The 23372-nt window shown below is 57.2% G+C and overlaps 2 protein-coding genes across 5 annotated transcripts; both read right to left on the reverse strand.

The window, feature by feature from the left end:
- Positions 1 to 99: 99 nt before the first annotated feature.
- On the reverse strand, positions 100 to 14831 carry MAP3K6 (mitogen-activated protein kinase kinase kinase 6). Of its 4 annotated transcripts, XR_009693804.1 has the most exons (30): positions 12605 to 14831; positions 10305 to 10444; positions 10193 to 10216; positions 9722 to 9912; positions 9442 to 9610; positions 9016 to 9122; positions 8442 to 8612; positions 8228 to 8340; positions 7661 to 7820; positions 7299 to 7461; positions 7103 to 7222; positions 6937 to 6986; positions 6759 to 6854; positions 6536 to 6623; positions 6320 to 6453; positions 5804 to 5931; positions 5425 to 5561; positions 4693 to 4798; positions 4040 to 4197; positions 3745 to 3937; positions 3503 to 3641; positions 3043 to 3202; positions 2711 to 2887; positions 2105 to 2210; positions 1662 to 1833; positions 1464 to 1576; positions 1268 to 1341; positions 1088 to 1170; positions 629 to 705; positions 348 to 405 (listed from the first exon to the last, which is right to left on the reverse strand). XR_009693804.1 is itself a non-coding variant. In XM_061148320.1 (29 exons), the coding sequence occupies exons 1-29, from the start codon at positions 12945 to 12947 to the stop codon at positions 194 to 196; spliced, it is 3939 nt and encodes a 1312-aa protein (XP_061004303.1). In that variant the 5' UTR covers positions 12948 to 14831; the 3' UTR covers positions 100 to 193. The 4 variants fall into 4 exon arrangements, 3 of the variants coding, with proteins under 3 accessions (XP_061004303.1, XP_061004302.1, XP_061004304.1); XM_061148320.1 differs by lacking the exons at positions 348 to 405; positions 1088 to 1170 and adding an exon at positions 100 to 326 and having other exon boundaries at positions 1268 to 1338; XM_061148319.1 differs by lacking the exons at positions 348 to 405; positions 1088 to 1170 and adding an exon at positions 100 to 326.
- Positions 14812 to 19886, reverse strand: FCN3 (ficolin 3). Its single transcript, XM_061149139.1, is given in 11 exon segments — positions 14812 to 15203; positions 15688 to 15977; positions 15979 to 16012; positions 16125 to 16160; positions 16163 to 16212; positions 16214 to 16245; positions 17336 to 17359; positions 17912 to 18037; positions 18715 to 18779; positions 19082 to 19177; positions 19505 to 19886. Coding segments are annotated over 11 exon segments (1299 nt in total). The 5' UTR covers positions 19659 to 19886.
- Positions 19887 to 23372: the final 3486 nt, after the last annotated feature.

Raw genomic sequence — 23372 nt, forward strand, 5'->3', positions numbered from 1 at the left:
AGGAAGGAATTTTAGACTCAAGACATAAAGACCTCAGGGAGCTGGTCCTAGGACCCCTGTCCATACTTCAGACATTGCCAAGGCCCAGGGGTACAAAAGTATTGTTTAATAGTCTTTGCCTGGTGGCCCTCGTGAGCTTGAGGCACATCTGTGATTGGTTCTCCCCACTGGGGCTAGAGGCCTGGCCCCTACCCTACCCCCCACCCACCTGGCCTCCTCCAGTTGCCACTGGGTCCTGGGGCAGGTATGTCAGAAGCCTCTTGTGTTTCCTCCATTCATCCATCCTTGGGTCTGGCCTCCTGCCTCGGATGTCCTCATTCAGCCTCCTGGGGGCCAGGGGTAACTGGCGTGGATCTTGTTCGCTGTGCCAAGATGGCTCTCCAGATGCGGCATATCATCCCTCCCCTGGGGGTACCAGGCTTGGTGAGGCTCAGCCAGAAGGCGGCCCTGGGTGCTCTCTGGTAGCCACTGTCTGCGTGATGCCCCCTCTGTCCCCAGTGGACACTGGTGTCCCAGTAGTTTTCAGGGAGGAGCCCAGACAGGCTTGTAACGGTGGGGTGGGGTGATGTCAGGATCTGGCCAGCATGAGGCCATGTGTGTGGGTTATCCCTCGAGGGCCAGGACATACCTGATGCGTGTGTAGATGAGGTCATCTCTAGTGGCACAGGTCAGTAAGGCATGGAGGGTGAAGCTGTGGTTCAGTAGCTGGTTGTAGACAGAGACCCCCACACAGAAACAGGGAAAGGTAAAAATCAGAGGAAGCTAGGTCCAAAGATCCAAGAACTAGCTCTGGGTTATTGGGTTGGCCAAAAGTTCATTCGAGTGTTTTTTAACCTGAATGAATTTTTAGCCAACCCAATACTACCAACATGCAAGGGCAGTCCTTTCTGTGCCTCAGTTTTCTCATATGTACGATGGGGTTTGGAAAAGTAAAGTGAAAGTGTTAGGCACTCAGTCATGTCTGACTCTGCAACCCCATGGACTATAGCCCACCAGACACCTCTGTCCACAAAATTCTCCAGGCAAGAATACTGGAGTGGGTAGCCATTCCCTTCTCCAGGGGATCTTCCCAACTCAGGGATCGAACCTGGGTCTCCTGCGTTGCAGGCAGATTCTTTACTATCTGAGCCACCAGGGGTATACAAAGTGCTCATTCAGTTTTGAGATTCTCTGCATCAGACGGAGAAAGGGAGAAGAGCTGAAAGATGGGCATAAGAGGAGTCTTTGGTTGGTGGGTATCAGGGGCAACCAGCACATTTCCCCTCACCGTCTGGATGGTGCCTGAATCCACATTCAGTTCCTGTAGCCACTGCACCAGGCCCTGGTCCACCGTGAGAGCTGCTGTCAGGGAGAAGTCATATTGAGGTTGAAGGAGAAGTCACATTCAGATTGAACCCAAGGGTGCCTCGGCCAAGAAGCTGCCCCCACCCACCATTCATGTTCACCAGCCTGGTCCTGCTCACCTGGGGGGTCTGAAGCCAGGGCACAGGTCCTGGCCTCCCCATTGACCCGCTGGAGGGCCAGTTGCACCAAGGCCTGGCATTCCCTTTCCTTCTCAGCCAGAACATCTCGAAGCCTGTTGAAGGCAGAAGCCCACAGAATGGAGGGGGAGTAGGGGTGAAGCTTGTGCAGAGATTATGGGCAAGTCCCCAGAACTGTACCTATCGGTCTCTGCTCGCAAGAGGCCCAGCTGCACCATCAGAGAAGGGGTGCCCTGCTCCGGTTCCCCCAGGAGAGGGCTCCGCTCGGCTGGGGTCTCCTGCTGCTTGGGCTCGGACTCCTCTGTGTTATTGGCCTCTTCCGACTTCGGTGGGACCGCCTCCTTCTCCGCCTCTGCCAATCCGAGGGGGGGTTGAACTCAGGTAGGACGAGAATGCCCATTTAGGACCCCAACATCGGCAAAAGACACGGGACTCTGGGCACCGTCCAGGCCGCGTCAGCCTGGGAGATGTCCATTTGGCCACGTCCCCCTCCTTGGCGCCGAGTCTAGGCTGGGCCTCGGTGGCCACGCCCCCACCTGCCCTATTGGTGTTCGCCACGCCCCCAAGGATCACACCCTCGCCCCACGGGCAGGCAGGCAGGTAGGCTCCGCCCTTCCGCCCACCTGGGGCCAGCACGGCCAGGGCTGCCCGCACAGCGCGGCTGAGCAGCGAGTCCAAGACGAACATCCAGTGTGGGCGGATCTGGCGCCTGCGGAGGACATGCTTCACCTGGAGAGGGAGGGAGGGTGCGGCTGAGACGGCTGAGCCTCAAGTAGGGGTGGAGTTGAGTTGGAAAAGCCTAGAAAGCCAAGTAGGGTGGGCGGGCTTGGGATCAAAGAAGGGTCGGAGCAGCTAGGACTGGGCAGGCGTCCCATTCCCAAAGGCTCTATCTTCACGGGGAAGACGCGGAATCTTGCGACATCAAGTCTTTGCACATGCCCAAGCATTGGGAGCTCACTACCCCTTACTGAGTGCATGCGTGCTAAGTTGTTTCATCCTGAGTACGACTCTTTGTGACCCCATGGACAGTAGCGTGCCAGACTCCTCTGTCCATGGGATTCTCCAGACAAGAATACTGGAGTGGGTTGCCATGCCCTCCTCCAGGGGATCTTCCCAACCCAGGGATCAAACCCGAGTCTCTTATGCCTTCTGCATTGGCAGGTGGGTTCTTTACCACCAAGCACCACCTGGGAAGTTGGGCAGCCCGTACTGTGAGAGGGCTCCCTCACCGCATCCGGGAAGGCGAAGAGTGGTCCTTGCAGAAGCTCGGGCTCAAGGCCTTGAGCCCGAAGCTGCTCTTGCAGTCCCCGCAGCTCCTGGGCCAGCTGCCGACGGTTGGGAGTGTGGATGTGCGCCCTGAGGCAGAGCAGTAGCTGTTCCACATGACTCCTCTCCAGACGGGGACCCTGGGAAGGAAGAGAAGGGTCCTCAGCAAGTTTACGCATGAGCCAGAAGAGATGCTCATGGGAGGATGTGCGGGGTGGGCGCTAGGCCGTCAGCAGGAAAAGCAGGCGTCCTGTCGGGGCTCGACCAGCAGGGGGCGCTGGGGCGAGCCGCCCACCTGTTCCTGCTCCAGGCGCAGGCTCTCCGCCAGGGCCGGCAGCTCCTGCTCCAGTACCGTGGCCAGCGTGGCCCGGCGCCTACTCTCTTGATGCAGGAGGCTCAGCCCCGAACTCTCCTCAGGGGACGCGGGCTCATCAGCCCCAGGCTCCTCGGGCACCCTGGGTGCAGTGAAGAGTGGCCGATGGAGGAAGGGCAGCAACACCACCCAGCCACCTCCACCCCAGAAGATTGAATCCTGGCTTTTACTTTTATCCCCCACCTCACAGGGATAAAAGAGATGAACTCAGTATTGAGAAGGCACAATAAACTTCAATAAGGGCGTTTGGGAGGACAGCACCTAATGCCAAGCTTGCATGTGGTCCAAGTGTCCGGGTCCAAAAGAAGGGCTTTTGCTGGAGGGAGTCCCCCGCGGACAAAACCAGATGAAGCGAACCCACCCTGGGACCCTGGGTGCTCACCGGAGCTGGCTGGCGTCCCCATAACTGAGGCAGCGCTTAGGGGGACTGGGAGGGTGCTGAGAGGGTGCCTGAGGGCGGGGGAATGTCTGGGACTGCGAGGTGGAGTCCGCTGAAGGAGCAGGGCTGGCGGATGGCGCCTCTGAGGGAGGGACAAGGCCATCAGTTGGGGCCCCTGAGCCCTATCCGTCCAGACCTCCGCTGCCCTCAGCCCAGGGTGTTCACTCCCTCCACCCACTTAGTACCTGAGGACCTTAGAGCCTGTCTGGGGGAGCCAGGGCTGCGGCTCCTCTTCCCAGGCTGCAGGAAGGGGTCCGCCAGCAGCGCTTGAGCACTGGCTCGGAGGCGGGGGTCGGGCTCAAAAGTTCGGAGGAGGAAGGCTTGAGCCTCAGCTGACAGAGAACTGGGCATTGGCGGATGCACCTTGTACATGCCCACCTGGGAAGGGAGCAGGGGCAGGGAACAAGGGACACGTTTAGAGGTGTTTGGGACTCAGTCTGCCCCCACCCCACCTCATAAGCCAGGCCCTGAGGATCTCACCTGAAACATGGCAGCCTGCGGGCTCCCTAGCTCGTGGAAGGGCGGGCGACCTGTGGCCATCTCGATGACTGTGCAGCCCAGTGACCAGATGTCTGCTGCCTTCCCATAACCTCGTGGGCCCTGGTCAATGATTTCTGGGGCCATATACTGTAGGGTCCCTAGGACAGGAGCAGTAGCAGGAATGCTCATCTAGGCTGTATCACTGTGGGGGTGGCAGGGGGCTCTATTATCCTCTGGCCACCAGCTTTCACCCTGAACTCTATCATCCGAAACAGTTCCCATCACCTACCCTGGTCGTCAAACCTCTATCCTGAGTCTCCTCACTCATCTCAGGCTCCATCACATTCATGGCCTCCATCACCCACAGGAGGTGCCATCATCTATCCTGGACTGCATCATCTGCTCTGAACTTTGGTCCGCATTCACACTTTTGGGCTCCATTTCAGGGACTGAACTCAATCAGTTCAGTTATCAGCTCTCCAAGCTCCAGTTCTAGATTGTATCATTGCCCCCTGGCTCAGTGACCTGCCCCAGGTTCCATCCCCCATTAAGACTTTAACTCCATGCCCAGGAGAAACATCATTCCCTGGAATGTCCCAAGAGTTCTCTGCCCCACATCAGCAAGCCCCATTCACCACCCCACACCCTGTTACCTGTGAAGGTCTCAGTGCAGGGTGTGATGCCTGCTAGTCGCTTGGAGGTGCCAAAGTCAGAAATCTTGAGCAACCCGCTGAAGGTGTTGATCAGCACGTTGTCCCCCTGAGCAGAGTGGACATTGTGCTCAGCACACATTGGACTGGGCTCCTGATGCCAGAACCAGACTCTATCCCAGACCCCATCTCCTGAGACTCCCAGCCTGACCCTGCCTCTCTCAACCCCCTCCCCCTGCCATCCCATTTATGTCCCCCTGGAAGTTGGCTGCATTTTATTGATTTATTTTTGGCTGTGCTCGATCTTTGTGGCTGTGTGCAGGTTTTCTCTAGTTGCATCGAGTGGGGGCTACTCTCTAGTTACGGTGCCTGGGCTTCTCACTGCGGTGCCTTCTCTTGTTGCAGAGTATGGGCTCTAGGGCGCACGGACTCAGATGTGGCGCACAGGCTTAGTTGGCCCACAGCATGTGGGATCTTCCCAACCCAGGGATGGAACCCATGTCCGCTGCATTGGCAGGTGGATTCTTAACCCATGGAAGAATCAGGGAAATCCTGGAAGTTGGCTTCAGATCTGAACTTCTTTCCTTCCCTAGGGAACCTTCTTGATGAATTTCCCAAGCTTTTGCAAAGTGTCTGCCCACTTAATCTAAACTGCCAGCCTGTGTCTGGAGCCCTCTCTGTTCCTCCCTCTTGCCCACCCCACCTCCCACCAAGGTGAGCCAGCTACAGGCTGACCTTGATATCTCGATGCACAATGTGGTTGTCGTGCAGGTAGCTGAGTCCCTGCAGGATCTGGCGGGTGTAGAAACTGATGGTGCTCTCGTTGTCCTGCAGGGGTCCCCACACTGACCGCAGCAAGGAGGACAGGCTGCCTGGGAAGGTGCAGTCCAGGGCCATAATTGGCACCCACTTAGTCCAGCCCACAGCTGTCTGCTGGAAGGCCAGGCCATGGCCCAGCTTCCATCACCCAATCGCACTGCCTCAGCTAATTCTGGGCCACACCACCCACACAGGCTAGGGGTCATTTTCCCCGGAGGGTTCTCCACCCCTTGCTTGGCTCCATCCCCAGGCCCCACAACTCCAGTTCCATTTGCCTCCCACGCAGGGCAGATACCTCCAGGCACTTCCTCCATGAAAATCTTGAGGTAGCCGCCCTGGCTGACGGAGCCCAGATAGCGCACGATGTTCTTGTGGCGTAGGCGTTTGTGCAGAGCTATCTCTTCATGCAGCGGCTGAGAGAACCTGGGGGCCGGTAGGGAGTGACTAACAGGCCTGCTTGGGGCAGGGGCGCTTACCCCACTCCAGTGCCGGCAGGACAGACCTGTAGATTCTCCCCCCTCACCCCACCAGACCCCCGCCTCCTCCTTCCTCAGTTTATCACCCAGCCCACACGCCCCGCCGGACCCTAGCCCACCCGCTGGGTCCCTGCGGTTCTGTGCACAGGCCTGGCTGGGCCCCCGGGGCCCGAACTCTCGCTTCTCTGAGCTCAAGCACTCAGTCCCGACCACGTGTGCCTCTGCGTCGCCGCGGCCTACAGTCGGCCCACAGGAGCCTATCAACTTCCGGTCCCGCCCATGTGCCCCGTCCACTTGTTCCCTGGCGCCCCGGGCCCACCCCCTCGCCCGCAAACCTGCTGTCCCGCTCCGGGATCTCCTTGATGGCGATGCGCACGCGAGTGTGCCGATCGCGGCCCGCGTACACCACCCCGTACGTGCCCTTGCCCAGCACCAGCCGCTCGCCCGACTCCGTGAACTCGTAATCAAACTGCGAGGGCGCGTGAGATGAGGGGTTCGGTGGGACCCTCGGCCCACCCCCCTCCTCAAGCTCCCTGCACCCACCGCCTCACCTCCAACACCTCCCCAACGCCCTCCGTCTCCTCTGCGGGCGCCCCGGAATCCGGACTCTTTACCAAGGCCTGGATCAGGCCGCAGAACCTGAGGGAGGAGATCAAGACTGACGGGAGGGCAACCTGGGGCAGAAACTGTTCCCCTCTCTGCCCAGCGCACCCAGGGAACATGGTCCCTTCTCCTGGCCCTCGGAGCACCCCGACCCCGCGGGGCAGCGCGCACCACTGGCAGTGTCCGGCGCTGGGGAAGCACAGCTGGACGTCCTGAGCGGGAGGAGGCGCGTAGAGGAAGCAGCAGCGTTCATCCCGCTTCGAGACGCTGGAAGGGATGAAGAACCCGGGTAAGCCGGCCTCCCAGTCGCGCCGCCCCCGCCCCCACCTCCCCCAGGGCCCCCTCTTACCTGACGCCGCTGATGGAGGCCACCAGGAAGGTCCAGCTGGAGGGAACGTCCTGTGAGAAGAAAGGGGTCCCAGAGGGGTGCTGGGGACAGGGAGAGGGGTCTGGGGATGGGGGGGGGGGGAAGGCCGGACAGAAGAGGTGCATAGATGTCAAAGGGGGTGACTTACCGGCGACTTCACCTGCTTCTTGGGCTCCAGCAGGCTCAGGGTCACCGCGCTCACTGGGTTTGTACCCTGAACCTCCAGCCTGGCCGGCAGCAGCACCTTATTCATCTCCAGGACCAGCACCTGCAGAAGACAGGGCAGAGGGGTTGGTCAGAAGGGGCCAGCACCTCTCCCGGGTCCCATACTCCAACTGCCTCACCAAGCACTGGTCCCCTTGGGGACAAGCCGTCTTGAGTGGCTGGCAGGACTGTAGCAAGAAGTGGAGCCAGAAGTGGGCGCCATGGGGGGCTTCTCCAGGAAGCTCTAGTGTGGGTCTGAAGTGCTGATACAACAGGAAGGTTTCCATCACGGACACCAGGTACCTGCAGACAACAGGCGTGTCTTCAGCCCAGGCACCAACTGGCACTGCCAGCGGTACTAGACTGGTTTGGATGCAGCCAGCATCAGGCCATTGGTTGCCGTGGGTACTGGTCTGGAAGGGATTCAGACTAGATGCCAGGGGATATAGGTGTAGAAGCTGCCAGCCCAGGCCAGCCCAGGACCCCAGAGGGGGCCGCTCACCATATGGGGGCGTTGAGCTTGTACAGCTGCTCTGCGGCCAGTGCCACCTGAGTGAGGTCATTGGCGAGGATCTGAGCTCCCAGGTAGAAGCCTACATCCCAGTAATACTGCATCTTCTCCACGCAGCCTTTTCGGGCCAGCAGGCAGCCCAGCTTCATGCCTGGGAGAGAGGGGCCTGGGTTGTAATGAATGTGGTTGTGGATTTTGGCAAAGCCCAGGTGTAGGCCACCAAAGTCACATGGGTAGGAAGATAGAAATGGGTGAAAACTTAGGTGTGGCCAGATCTCAGGTGGGAGTAGAAGTTCAGGCACAGGTGAGGGTGTGGGAACAAGTGTACGTGGAATTCAGTGTGTAAGGAACACAGGTGTGAGCTTAGGAACAGTTGTGGCCTCAGGGGCTCATGAGGGTCCAGAATACGCATGAGGACCCAGGTGTGGGTTCAGGCAGAACAGGCCAACATGGGATGGGTCAGCCCCAGCCATAGCCCAGTGTCCTCTATCCCTGCCCTCTCTCCAAGCCCCTCAGAGCGCCTGTGGGTAGGGGATGGGGTGCAGGATTGGGGCTCACCTATGAGCCGGAGCTCCTCGGAGTCCTCAAAGCGCTGCCCGTCGGCAATGAGGAGCACAGCAGCGTTGATGCCTGAGTGGAGGCTGGGCTCTATGTCAAAGGCCTTGCGGTACCTGGGGTGAGGGTGGGGGTGATGTGGGACTGGACTAATGCCCACAGCCCCATCCCTCAGTCCACTAGCTCAGCCCACTGTCCACTTGTTTGGGCCCCTTACCAGTGATAGGCCTGCTCCCGGTGCCCAGCATCCTGGAAGCCAGAGCTGAAGAACATGTCCTTGTAGATACGGCCACACATGCAGTACAGGTCAGGTGCCACCGGGCCCTCCACCTGTACCAGTGGCAGCAGCACGGCCAGTGCCTTCTCCCGGTCCCCAGGCCTGTTCCTCCTAGGGGGAAGGGGAAGATAGGCTGGAGACCCACTCTCTGTCCAGAAACCCCAAGACCCTGAACAGCAGGGACCTTCCCAAGGGCCTGACCATCATGAACCCAGAAGAGCGGTGTCTCTGGGCAGCGCTGACTTTCCGAGAGGTGGGAATCCCAGATGGAAGTGACTGCAGTGACTCTGAGGAGCCGTGGCCTTAGACGGCTGTGACTACTCCAAGGTCGGCACCACCACCCCACCCCACCCCACCCTGGGCAGCAGAAACAGAACCCTAGTGACCATTTGACATCAGTGTGATCCTGGGCCGCAAATTCCCTGAACAGCCGTGATTGCAGACTGAAGTGACTGCACAGCAGAGACCCATGTCCCCATGTGGCTATGACCTGAGCCTTGTTCTGCCAACCCACCGGTTGAGGGCAAAGGTGTAGTGGAAGCAGACATTATGCTGCTCGGCCACATCACAGGTGGGCAAGGCCTGCAGGGTCTCCACCAGGTCAATGATGGCTGAGTAGTCCTGCAGGAGAGAACAGCATGCACTGGCCTCATGGCCTCCGGGGGGTCCCTTCAGCCCACAGACCCTGAGGCAAACCTTGAGCGGGGGTCCCCTCCCACCCAACACCCCACCTTCCCACCCACCATCCTCTGCACACTTCCCCCAGGAAGTACAGACACCGCTTTGTACAGGGAGACCTCAGTGGGTGCCCAGCCTCCCCCACGGCCCAGGAAACCGAGGCTTGGAGATGTCAGATAATTCACTCAGAGCCTCCAGTGGGTCCGGAAACTGGCCTGGGGCTTGTTGGACTGGCCAGCCTGCCTCTTCGAGCCCTACACACCTGCACGTCCCGGTAGGAGAGCAGCAGGTTCATGATGATGTCGGGGCTCAGCAGCTCCACGCTGTCCAGTCTCCGCTGCAGGCGAGCCAGCTCCTGCCGCAGCTGCTGCCCGCTGAACCTCTCCCGTGCCCTCCGGATGTCCTGCCGAATGGTCTCCCGGAAGTAGCCACTAATGCCCAGGGCAGGAGAGAGAGAATGGCAGGGCCTGCCCCTCAGCTCCAGGCCCCCCTTGCCCTCACCAGCTCCTCCTGGCACCTTCGCTGAAGGGGACCCCCATTACCAAGAGTCCGTGGGCGTGGCCTCCAGCAGGCGGGCCAGCCGACCCACCAGGGGTGTGAGCAGGGCCTCTGTGCCCACCCCAGCCTGGAGCAGCCCGTCAGCCAGGCCCCTCAGGAGGCCTGCATCGCCACACAGCACCCGACCGGTGGCTGTCACCACATAGGGGATCAGCGTGTAGCTGCCAATGGAATCCTAGGGTGGGAGAGAGGCCAGGAATCAGAGGAGGTCAGAGGTCAGGACTAGATTAGAGAGGGGCAGTGGAGGGGTCAGAGGTCCACCCCCGTGGGGATTAGAATAGTGGGGAAGGGGCCCACTTCACGAAAGGAGGCAATAGGGGGTCAAAGGTCACATGGATGTCAGGGGGGCACTAGAGAGGTCAGAGGTGAATGAGGAGGCCCGGAAAGATGGTGGAGAGCAGAGGTTATAATGGAGGTCAAAGGGAAACCGCAGAGGAGGGGTGGATTCGGCTCACCGAGTTCTTCTGGAAAATGTCCTCCTGCAGGAGACAGACATTCAGATACTGGCGCTCTGGGTAGGGCCACCCCCGCCCTGGGCTGGTCCCCACCAGCCCGCTGGCCACCTACCCGCAGGGCCTGCAGGTCAGGGAGGTCGGCCTGGGAGCAGAGGAGCACGTTGTTGGTCATGCTGAAGCTCTCCCTCACACCCAGGTGGTAGAAGAGGGAGGGCTGCGCCAGGGAGCTGCTCACCTCAAGCACCACCACGTCTGTGGGCACACAGGTGGAGGCCCTGAGCTCTGATCCCGAACCCCAAACCTCAAGTCCCGAACCCAGCTTGTGGGGAAGAAGCCTGGGGATCCATCCTGGCTGGGCCTGCGTTCCCATGTAACTCCTCAGAGTCCAGTTTTGCTCTGGGTCTCAGTTTCCCCCTTTTAGGGTTCCTCTGGGCTGTACAGAAATTATATCTATAGTATTGCAAGGAGAGGAGTGGAGCTCCCCAGGCCCCACTGCTTGTATCCCACTGTGCAGAGCCTACGGGCCCTGGGCCCAGAGAAGGGGAGGCTGTGCACCAGCCCGGAGCCTGTTCTGGGCCATATGAGGGGCAAGAGTTGTGCAAAGAGAGACGTGCCATTCCCTGGATCCTCAACACAGTCTCTTGAAAGGGGCTGGCACCAGCAGTGCTGGTGTATACACATGTGTATACATACTTGCCTTGTGTGTGTACAACACTGTGCCTCTGTGAGTGTGTCGCTTGCTGTCTGTATCTCTGTGTGGGACAGTGTCTGTGACAGCCTTTGTGAAGCAAGATATGCACAATTTGTGAGTTTGTCTATGATTCTGTGTGTATCTTTGTGATCTCAAGGTCGAGTCAGCCTTCATTTTTGATGTTTGTTTATTTTTGGCTGTGATGGGTTTTTGTTGCTGCTTGCAGGCTGACACGGGCTCAGTAGTTGTGGCACACAGGCTTAGTTGCCCTGCCACAGGTGGCGGAATCTTCCCCTGACCAAGGACTGAACCCATGTCCCCTGTTTCCCAGGTGGCAGCAGTGTGGTAAAGGATCCACCTGCCAATGCAGGAGACGCTGGAGACGTGGATTCCATCCCTGGGTCAGGAAGATCTGCTGGAGTAGGAAATGGCAACCTGCTCCAGTATTCTTGCCTGGGAAATCTCGTGGACAGAGGGGCCTGGCGGGCTACAGTCCATGGGGTCCCAAAGAGTCGGACCCACAGAACGACTGAGCACGCCTGCAGGTAGATTCTTAACCACGGGACCACCAGGGAAGTCCAGCCTTCATTGTTAGGCTAACGTGTTTTTTTTTTTTAGGCTAACGTTTTATGGACATCCTGCAAGCAGGGTTCCTGAACTCTTGGATAAACAAATTAGTATCGGGGCGGGGCATCCGAGCTGGCGAGAGGGCGGGGTGATCCCCCTGGGGAATACCCGCTTTCTGGCCCCGCCCCCGGACGACCCTTCTCCGCCTCCAGTTCCGCCCCAGCTCTGCAGATTCTCCCGGAGCTACTTGTTCAGTCGCTCCGTCGTGTCCGACTCTGCGACCCCGTGGACTGCAGAACGGCCAGGCTCCCCTTGTCCTTTTCTATCTCCTGGAGTTTGCTCAAATTCATATCCATTGAGTCAGTGTTGCTATCCAGCGATCTCATCCTCTGCCTGCCTTCTCCTTTTGCCTTCAATCTTTCCCAGCATCAGGGTGTTTTGCAAATGAGTCGGGTCTTCGCATCAGGTGGCCAAAGTATTGGAGCTTCAGCTTCAGCACTAGCATCAGCGACCCCCCCCCCATGAATATTCAAGGTTGATTTCTTTTAGGATTGACTTGTTTGATCTCCTTGCCGTCCAGGGGACGGTCTTCCCCAGCACCACAGTTTTTACTTTTCTCAGAACTCCTGGGGCCTCATGAACCAAGCTCCCGCCTCTAGAATCCAATGCCGTTAGTGCCCTTAGCTTCCCTTTGCAGCCGGATCCCCGGAAGTAGTATGCTAGGACCCCTGAACTCTAGCCCCACGTATTAGGGGCCCCTTCCCCCAGTCCAAGTCCCACCTCCAGGATCCTCCGTCATGAGCTCCGTGAGAGATCATCCCGAGGCTGAGCTCTCCAATCCCATTCCTGAGATACCACACCCTGCCCCGCTCCCAGCCACTCCCTAATTCTAGCCCCACTCCCTAGGCACCGTGCCAACTCCAGAGTTCCTAAGCTCCCACCCTGAACCCCGAGCCAGACCTGGATCCGTGAAGTCCCTGCCCGAGTCTGGCCGCGCTCCAGACCCCCTAAACTCCGCTTTTATCGCGGGTCCCTCCTCTAGCCCCTCTGCTTTAGTTCACTTTATGCCCCCACGACTCCGCACCTCGGGGTCGCTGAGCCCCGCCCCCAGACTCTAAGCTCCACCCAGCGCCCCGCCCCCCGGGCGCGCTCACCCGCGTTGTAGAACGAATCGAGCGCTGCGGTGTCTCCCAGCGCCAGGGTTCCAAAAGGCAGGCTGCGCAACTGAGGTCGCGGCCGCGGTCCGGGGAGCTGCGCGCAGGCCTCACGCAGGCAGCGCAGAGGCAGCGGCTCCGCCTCGGCTCCCGTCTCGGGTTCTGCCTCGGGCAGCGGCTCCCGGGTCAGCACGTAGACCACGCTGAGCGGCCGGCTTCGCGCACAGCCCCGACCCGGGGACGCCGCGAGCGGCCGGCCCCGGCTCAGCGCCTCGGCCAGCGGGTCCTGCCAGCAGCTGCCGGCGCGCTCCAGGGCTCCGGACCGCGGGCTCGGCCCCGCCATACGGGGGCGCTCGGGTGTCGGGCGCCGGACTTTGGGCACCCGGGGTGGGACGGGAGCGGAGAACAGATTCCGGGATCGAGAATTTCCTGCGGGATCTGGAGGTCAGGAGTCTGGCCAGAGGTCCCGTTTGGGAATCTGGTGTGCAGGGCGAAAATCCGGACTCTGACTTGCAAGGTCCTGAAGATCTGACTTCGGGGATTGGGTCCTGGGAATCTTGGGCATCCAGTGATCCGCAGTTCAGAGTCACGTGGAAGGCCCCAGGCATCGGGCCAGCAGTACCCACCACCCAGGATCCGCCGCGAAACGCCGGCCGTCGCTGTCTCCTGCCCCCACATGTAGGCCGGGCCCAGCCCTTTCCCGGCCGACCGGGAAAGCTCCACCCTCGGCCTTGGGGCAGCACCGCTCCCTAGCGGCCCGGGACACTGCCTCTTCCCTCCCTCCGCTCCCGCCAGAACCTCTGAGACAGGCCGCTTCCGGAACAGCCTCTGCCACTGGGCAGCCAACCACTGTGGACTGCTCAGAGCAGGCACTCGTGAGATGGGTGCCCAGGCCAGAGCTAAGACCCAAGCGCATTGCAGGCCCTGCCCTGCGGGGATCTTTTGGAAGAAGGGATCTTCAGAGATGTCAGGGTGTGTAGAACAAACACGGCGGAGAGAGCCCGTCCCTCGGCGTCCTTGGTAGGCAGGCTGGGAGGGACTGGACTGGGGAAGCCTGCTCCCCAGCCTGTCAGGAGCATGGGACTTGGCATCAGAGCTGGGTCCTTTGCCTTTTTTGCCAGGGGGCTGCTTTCCCCGGAACTCAATCTGCTTTGGAGCCCTTCTGACCCCTGACCTCCACCCAGGACATGACCATGAAACCTGAGAAGAATCTTCATGCAAGCGTTTCTCCATCTCCCTGGAGAACCCCAGGAACCCCAGCCCTTGGGTTACAATGGCTTCCCAGCTCCAATTCCCAAGAATCCCTAACCTTCTAGTGGGAATTAGTGAGGCCACAGCCTGGCATAAACATCAGTGGACTCTGAAATCAGGAACTGGGAACTCTGAAGTTGAGTAACTTGTCCAAGATCACTCAGCTACATAACAAAGCAGGATGCAAGCCCAGGACTCCCTGTCAGACTCAGAGATAGACTCTTAACTATTGTTCTAACACTTTCTTGAATGTGACTCTGGCAAATTATCTAACTACTTAAATGCCAGCTCAGGAACTGCTGTCTCACTGCCCTGTTGCCCCATGGGAGAAAAATGTGCCTGCCTTGTTTTGACTGAGTTCGAACTAACCCCTAATGGAACAGGCAGGAAGTAGCAGAGGATGAAAATGTGACTTACAACAGAGCCGGTGAGATGCCGGTGCAATTCCCACCACGAAACCATCCACTTGTAGGACCCAGGGAACCCAAGAATATTGTCAGTGGATGCTTGAATTCTTCCATGTCTGCTACTCCATGCTCCTCTGGCCTCGACTTGCAAACCTCTAGGGACGGAAGCCTCACCACCTTTTGAGGTCAACTTGTCAATCTTCCTGACTGGAAGGAAGATCTTCCTTGAATGGAACTGAAACCTGTGTCCCTGCTCTGCCCTCTTGAGTTTTTCCCAGTAACTGGAAGAGGTCTGCCAGTCGGGAAAGAGTAAAAATGATTTTATTTTTTAATAAATAGTAAGAGGAGCAGGGATGAGATGGTTGGATGGCATCTTCAACTCAATGGGCATGAGTTTGAGCAAACTCTGGGAGACAGTGAAAGTCAGGGAAGCCTGACATGCTGCAGTCCATGGGGTCATGAAGAGTCGAACACAACTGAGCAACTGAACAACCACCGAGAGTCCGGAAGCTGTGTGATAGAGATAAGGGTGCTGGCTACCAGGGTGCCCTAGCGAAGCACCATTTAATCCCTGTGGTAAGGATGGCCCACGCCTTGGCGTGAGGCCCAGTGGATGCCATAATTATGGGCAGGGGCTTTGAAAATCGAGTAGCGCCCGTTGAGATTGGTCTGATAGCAGGATCTGTACCAGCAGGCGCTGGGAACAGTCACCATGCAGTTTCTCCCATTTGTATCATGGTCGGTGGGAAAGGGTTTCCTGCCTTGGAAGCTCTGGGGGCCTCTGGCAGGAAGAGGGTGGGAGGCACCTTGGTGCTGGCACCATGCCTGGCACTGTTGAAGAGATGATCTCGCAGGAGCCTCAGAGCAACTGTAAGGTGGGTGTTTGCAGGCCCTGTGGGAAAAACAGCAGTGCCATGGAGCCAGGGCACTGGCCCAGGCAGCTAATCACAGAGGCATTGGGACTTGAGCTCAGGACTGTGGCTCCAAAGCCACTGACGCCTCCCTTTGCCTCGTCCCCTCCCAGAATCTCCGCTTCCCTCTTGCTGCTTTGTCTCCTCGCAGCTCCCAGCTGCAGCCTGAGCAACTGTGCCTGGGGGAGCTAAGAGGGACTTCTCAGATGCCTAGGCAGGAAAGGGGGCTCCGCTGAGGCACCTCCTTGTAACCACTTCCCTCTTTCAACTTTCTTCTCGACTGTTGGTGTTTCTCTGAGGGAAAAAAAAAAAAAAAAAAGCCTTTCTTGGTTCCTCTTCCAAAGCAGATAATGATAACACTCAACAGAACCTCAGCTGGCTCTCACATCCTCCCTCCCTGCCTCCTTACCCATTCTACAGGGGAGGAAACTGAGGCTCTGACCCAGAAGAGACTTGTCCAAGGTCACACAGTTAGTAAATGACAGAGCTGGATTTTAAACTCAGGATCGATTGCCTCCAGAGCCCAATTTGCTCACTCCTGCACCACCCTGTCTCATCACTGCCATTTTTCCAGTGAGGAAACAGACTCGCATCAGGGGAAGGAGGTGTCCTGGGTCATTCGTGGAGACCATGGCAGCTCTGGGGAAGAATCCAGCCTCCCTAGACTTCTTGGACTGCTCCAGGGCCCCACCATAGGCTCGCTCACCTGCCCTACCCTTTGAGAACCTGCCCAGCACCAGCTGGTGATGGTCTGCCTCCACTAGGAGGAGGAAGGACCTACAGGAAACAAAGGTGTGGTTGCCTAAAGTTCTCCAGCTCCACCCACAGCTCCTGGGTACCTAGGGGAGGGGACGGGGAAGCAGAGATGGAGAAATCCTCAGATCCCAGCTGGGAAGTCAGAATGCCAGGGAAAGGCCCCTTAGACTCCCAGGACCCTACTGAGAAACCTACCCTGGAGAGTAAGCTGGTGCAAATTCTCATCCCCCGCCAGAATCCAGACTCCTGGCTCCCCACACCTGCTGTGTAGGAGGACCAAGGAATCCACAGAACCATCCCATCACCCCTGGAACACCTAGGGAGGCAGAGAAGGTGACGATGGCAGTCATCACTCCAGGCCAAGCCTGGGATGAGGAGATGCATCGGGCAGAGGCACTGCGAGGGGTAGGTGGACAGGCGCCCCCTCTTTGGTTTGTGGGCTTGTTGATAAAGTGTGAGTCCAAGTGAGCCTTGCCTGTGAATATACCGATCAACCCTACATGCCCTTATTAACTTTTACTGACTCTCAGTTTCACACCAGAGTCCCTGGATGGACTGAAATAGTAGAAACGTTGTCCCTGCCTTCAGGAGACGGTTAGTCCAGTTGGGGGTCAGATTCAAAATAACCCTGCTTTCATTTACTGTGATAAGAACCAAGGTATTGGAGCAGAGGTCCATTCAGCCTTACCCTGATACGCCCTCTCAACCCCAGTTTCCTCTTCAAGCCAAGCAGTCCCCAGGTCCTGTAGAGTTTCTCGCTTAAATATCTTTCAGTCTAAGAACCTCTGCCTCCGTTCCTGCCCCTGCCCACCCTCTTCTCCTGCCCGGACCCCTGCAGTTGTCCTAAACTGTGTCCCTACCTGCACTCTGGTCCCCACCCAATGCATCCTCCACAGTGTAGCCTGAGTCTTCTTTCTGAAACATGTCTGACCTGGTCCCTCCTCTGTTTGAAACTCTTCCAGGGCTCCCCACTCCCCACTGAGTCAGTCACTCAGTGCCCTTTGTGAACGGGTCTTTGCAGACTGGGCCCTCATCCATGCCTGACCCACACCCGTAGACCTCAACCAAGCACTCCACCCGCTCTCAGCTCATTCACACGGTCTCCCCCACCCCCTCGTGCTCTCCGGCCTCCCCGCATTTGTCTTTCCCTCCACCTGCAATGCCCTTCTGCACCTCACCTAGCTTGAGAACTTCTACACAGCCTTCAGGGCCCTTTCAAATGGCATCTCCTCTGTGAACCCTTCTCAGACTTCCTCAGGCGCTCTGGGAGCTCAGTAAGCATTTGTTAGTGAATCAGCGAAGGGATGTCTTGGCTCCAGTGGGCTCTGGCTCCCCCTAGGGGCCAAGGGGAAGAAGTGCCCACTGGCTCTGACTTGGAGTCCTTGCTCTCCCTGACATTGCTTCACTAGCCAGCCACCACCTGCGGTGTCCTTGTCACAAAAGACGAAATTAAAAGACTCTTGCTCCTTGGAAAAAAAGCTATGACCAACCTAGACAGCATATTAAAAAGCAGAGACATTACTTTGCCAACAAAGATCCATCTAGTCAAAGCTATGGTTTTTCCAGTAGTCATGTATGGATGTGAGAGTTGGACTTTAAAGAAAGCTGAGAGCTGAAGAATTGATGCTTTTGAACTGTGGTGTTGGAGAAGACTCTTGAGAGTCCCTTGGACTGCAAGGAGATCCAACCAGTCCATCCTAAATGAAATCAGTCCTGAATATTCATTTGAAGGACTGTTGCTGAAGTTGAAACTCCAATACTTTGGCTACCTGATATAAAGAACTGACTCATTTGAAAAGACCCTGATGCTGGGAAAGATTGAAGGTGGGAGGAGAAGGGGGCAAAAGAGGATGAGATGGATGGCAACACTGATTCAATGGACATGAGTTTGAGTAAACTCGGGGAGTTGGTGATGGACAGGGAGGCCAGGTGTGCTGCGTCCATGGGGTTGCAAAGAGTCAGCCATGACTGGGTGACTGAACTGAACTGTCACAAAAGACTGGGAGGGCTCAGCCCTCAGGTAGACACAGATGGTACCAGTCGCTCAAAGTGGTACTCCGGCTCAGCAGCTCCTGGCAGCTCCCGGGGCCAAGGGGAGGGCAGATGAGCTGATGGGGGCCCCCAAGTTATTTCTGAAGCCCCAGCCCACAGGCAATGGAACAGGCCATGTGTTGGACTCCAGGAGTCCTCTCAATTCCTTTGGACCCCTGAAGAGAGGCTCTGGGATGGGCTGGGCCACACCTGCTGACCCTCCAACACCCCAGCACCATCTGATTCTAGGTGCCTGGGGTCCAGCGAAGGTGGCCTCAACCCTCCTGGCCCCACAGCAAGTTCGCTGAATCTCCGGCCCCAAGGAAAGATGAGCATTGGCCCTGAGTACCCCCAAGGGAAGGCTCATGAACCACCAGAGGGGAGGGTGCCCAGGCCCTTCTCCTGATTCTCCCCACTCCTCCCAGCTTTCCACCCCCAGTGCATGAGCGTTAAGTTGCTTCAGTCGTGTCTGACTCTTTGTGACCCTGTGGACTGTAGCCTGCCAGGCTCTTCTGTCCTTGGGATTCTCCAGTCAAGAATATTGGAGGGAGTTGCCATGTCCTCCTCCAGGGGAATCTTCCCGATCCAGGGATCGAACGTGCATCCGTCTCCTGCAGTGGAAGATAGGTTCTTTACCACTAGTGCCACAAGCTTCCCACCCCCTCTACAGGAGATCAATCACAGCCAATTCCTGAGCAGCAGTCAAGCAGCCCCCTCTCTGGTCCAGGGACAGAGCAAAGAAAGAAGAAGAGACCTCCGGCTCCACACACTCCCCAGGCTCACCCTTGGGACCCATCTTGCCCAGGGGTCCAGGTTTCCCTGACATCCCAGAGAGATGCCTTACACCCTGCCCCATGTCACGGGCCAGAAAGCAATGAAGTCAGATCCCAGCTGCAGCCTTTCCTGGCTCCTGGCTCTGTGAGTGTGGGCGAATGACTGATCCTCTCTGAGCCTCCCTTCCCCCCTAGCCCAGAGAGATGGGGATGGTACTACCTACCTCACAGGGTCAATCTTAGGATGCTGGGCATCCAGCCTGGAGCCTGGCACACAGTAGGTTCCTTGCCCCTTTGCCATGGTCTCTTAGCACAGACCATGCTAATTGCTGCCTCCCCATCTCTTACCTTGAGGACCTGGTGCTCCCTTCTCCCCAGGACTTCCTGGGGCTCCAGGACAACTGAGCAAGAGGACAACTTTACTGGCTTCCAGTTTCCTGGGTTCTGCAGGGAGACACAGGGCCGGGTGGGCACAGGATGGGGCATGGGGGTAGTGGGCATGTCTCTTCCAGACCCCTCTGCACTTTTCTTTCCATCCCTCCAATTCTAGCTGTCAGGTTTTTCATCATTTGCATCTATCTGCATACTTTGTGTGTGTGTGTGTGTGTGTGTGTGTGTGTAGAACCCAAATTATCAAACTCCCACCCTGCTCCTTGAGGCTAGTGAACCTGGGTGGGAGAAGGATACCTAGGGAGAGGATGAGGACGGGAGGGTGAGTGGGTGAGTTGGGAGAGTGAGTGGGTGATTTGGGAGGGTACCCTGGGCCCCTACCTGGGCAGCTGGGATGGTCCTGGCTCCTCAGACAGGCAGGCTCCCCAAACAAGAGGAGGAAAAGGGAAAGTGGGGTCCGCAGTTGGCCCATTTGCTGGGGCCCTGAGAAGAGATGCAAGGCTGGTGGGAGGACACGAAGCAAGACTTCCTCCATCGTCTTTCCCCAGGGACACCCCACCCAGGCTGGAACCAGCAGAAGGTGGGGGCTTTTCCTCTTTCACTTTTGGAGAGAATGGGCATTATTCCTGCCCAGTCCAACCAGGATGGAGTCCAATTTCTGATCCTAGCCATCAAGACTCTGCAGCCATCTCTTCAGACTTCTGGATTTACATGGGGTCTTTCTACCTTTGTACCTTAGCTCATCTGGAACCCCCTCCTCATCTCTCCCTGTGAAGCTCCTCCTGTGCATGAAGGTCCAGCCCTCATGTCATCTCCACTAGGAATTCTTCCCTGATCCTTGTCACTGTATCAGGAATGACCACTGATACCATCTGTTGGGCACCTGCTGCCAACCCCCCAACAAGTCGTGCTGGGTGCTATTTGTATATGGCCTCCCATCCTTACACAGTCCCACTGATGGTTGTTATTAATATTATTGAAACTGGGTTATAGGCTGGTACATAGCAGGTGTTCCATTAATGTTTGTGAAATAAGTGAATAAACAAGGAAAAATGGGCTCAGAGACAGAACATGATTTGTGTTCTCTCTGCCAGAGATTTTGCCCAAGCCCCTAACCATGCCCCCAAGCAGGGAGAAACACTCTTAAACACTCTTAGCAAGGTGACTTCATGCCCACCCTCAGGTCCACTGAGGAGCCTTTGGCAGAGGCTAGAAAACAGCTGCTGATATAGGCCATCACATGGGCAGGCCGTGCAGGGCAGGCGTGGAGGCCAGTGAAGAGGCAGCAGCTTTGGACCAGATTGAGGGGTGAGGTCTGAGCTGGAGAGGGACCTCCGGTGACAGAGGAGAGGAAAACGTTGGTCATTCATTCACTCATTCATTTACTCATCAAACCCTCTCTGAGGGCCTTCTCCATCCCAGGCCCAGTTCTTGTGGGGGTGGAGAAGGCCAGGTTCATGAGGGTGTCAAGGAAGGTGGAGGACAAGCTTGCCAGACAGGATGGATGCTCCAATTCCAGTTCTAGGAATATGTCTCCACCACACATGCTCTGCCGCAGGTCTGCCAAGATCTGAAGACAAGCCCGTTTATCATGATGCTGATTACGATAAAATGGAAATAACCCAGCTGGACTTTGATAGGATGCAGGCAAATCAACGATCACCATCTGAATAAGTCATGGGGCAAATCTGATCTCTAACGAAAGGGGCAAAGTTGCAGAATAAAATGTAAAGCATGTTCCCACTTCGTATGTTTTTTTTAATAATTTTATTTTTGGCTGCGCTGGGTCTTCGTTGCTTTGTGCCGTCTTTAGTTGCGGCGAGCATGGGCTACTCTTTGATGCCATGCATGGGTCTCTCACTGCAGTGGTTTTTCTTACTGCGGAGCACGGGTTCTAGGCGTGTAGGTTTCAGTAGTTGTGGCACACGGGCTTAATTGCTCCGAGGATGGTAGAATCTTCTTGGACCAGGGATCGAACCTGCATGCCCTGCATTGGCAGGCAGATTCTTAACCACTGCACCACCAGAGAAGTCCCCCATTTTGTATAAAAAAAAAAAAAAAAAACACAACTAAGTGTGTATAGGTATGTATGTTGTAAATTCACAGAAAAAGGTCTGACCCATCCTGTTAAGCATAGTTATTTCTGGGGAGTAGGATGCTGGGGAGAGTGATTCTCGTTCTTTACATACATAAACATCTGTGTAGTCCTTTTGTTCTTTACAGGCATTTACTACATTTGAAAATGAAAACATCCAGTAGAGAAATGTCCTTAACTGGGTGAAAAACCAGGAGGAGGGGGGCGGCATTTCTCCGTTGGCCCAGGGTGGGGGACGGGGATGGACATCATTCCAGCCAGGGGAGGGCGACCCAGGCAGGAGAAATGGTGTGCGTGCAGAGGCTTGAAGGAGAGAGAGCAAGGGTCACATGACACAGATGCAGGGACTCGGAGGGGAGGCTGATGTCTGAGAGGAGGGGGGGTGTTGATAGAAGTGAGTGTCGCGGGGCGCATGAGGGGGTGGACTGCGTTTGGCATTAATGGGTAGGCAGGTGAGCCCTCTGTGAGGCCAAGGAGTAGCTGGAACTCCCTGTGGAGCCCAGCGGCCCTAAAGCCTTTCCAGCTGCAGCCAGAGATCCTGTGAGGAGAGGAGGCCTCGAGGGGAGGAAGAGATGCAGGCGTTTGGACAGCGGGAGGGGTGAATGGGTGCCCAGGAGTGAAGCAGACAGGACACATGCCCCTGCTCTGAACCTGCCCTACATCCCGCTGGGATGGAACAGCTGTTACTGGACTTTACAGACGAGGAAACCGAGGCCCAGAGCTGCTCCATCAACTCCCAGTCACACAAAGCAGTCGGGTTCCACAGGCTAAACTCTTGCCCGTGACTCCCTACTGCCTCTCAGCTTTCTAGGACAATCATGGGACTAAATCAGACACTGATGCCAGACTCTCAGCCGGTTTCCAGCAAGTGCCCCATGGGTGGGAGATGTTATTAGAGAAGACTTCTGGGCCCAGGGTTGGGGGGGGGTGGCGGTGAAGAGAGGGAGGTGGGCATGGGTGGAGCTTTCTAGGAGGGCCCGCTCAAGGAAGGCCAGAAGTACCCGGGGGAGGGTCCCCGGGGGTACCTCCACCTTGGCACAAGGGCAGAGATCTAACTTTAGGAGCCAAAAGAAACTGGAGATGCCTCTGCAGAGGAGTTCTGAAGTTCAGCTCATTCTAGAGTCAGAAAAACCTGGATTAAATGCCCAGCCCTGCCCCATTCCATTCTGTGTGATCTTAAGCAGGCGTGCTTCCCTTTCCAAGTCTCTGCACCCTTCTCTATAGCGCAGTGGAGGCAGGGACTAAACACATAACAGCAAAAAATTTTGTTTTGGCCTCGCTGTGCGGCTGGCGGGATCTTAGTTCCCCGACCTGGGATTGAACCCAGGCCCCTTCAGTGAAAGCACCAAGTCTTAACCACGGGACTGCCAGGGAATTCCTGCAAATAAAAATACTTAAAAGGTGACAGTATCAATTTAAGGCTGAATTTCCATGAAGGAGAGGGCAGTGGGCCATACCCCCCACCCCATCCAATCCACACACAGCCCAAGACATGAGACATAAAGCACAGTGCTGGAAAGAGCTCCTTTATTGGGGGGCAGTGTCCAAGCCGGGTCGATGGGAAGAGGCAGGCCCAGACCGACTACCAGGCGGGGGCTGTAGGGATGACGGATGAGACAGAAGGTGGTTGAAGGATGCTCTCATCTGCATGAACCAGGCCCAGGACAGGAAGGGATGTCAGCTATGGGGCCCTGAGCCAGCTCAGTGTCCAGAGGGGCCACAATTTGGTGACCAAAGTTTTTCCCACCCCAAGTGCCCTCAAGGGGGCCAAGAGGGGGCTGCCTCTTCATCCTCTTTCCCCTGAGCGTGGAATCCAGGCCTGAAGGGGGTCAGATTCTGCAGAGGCCAGACAGACAAGGCACTCAGGGTGGTGGCCCCACCTCAGCCGGGCTGAGGACCCCCCCCCCCCCCACCCCGCACCCTGCAGAGAGCAGGCAGTGGGCAGAAGAGCAAACACTTTAATGGAGGTTGCAGCGATCCACCCCACAGCACACATGGGGGCCGGAGCAGCTCCCCTTATCAGAGGAAAACCAAACCGCACACGTGGCCTGGGCTCCTGCCCCCGGCCACAGAGCTGCAGGCCGGAGGCGGCCCGGGCAGTCACCTACTGGTTCTCCTCCCTGCTGGCAGCATGAGGGGACAGAGACAGGGGGC

The sequence above is a fragment of the Dama dama genome, chromosome 8 (assembly GCF_033118175.1).
Source record: "Dama dama isolate Ldn47 chromosome 8, ASM3311817v1, whole genome shotgun sequence".
Taxonomy (NCBI): Eukaryota; Metazoa; Chordata; class Mammalia; order Artiodactyla; family Cervidae; genus Dama; species Dama dama.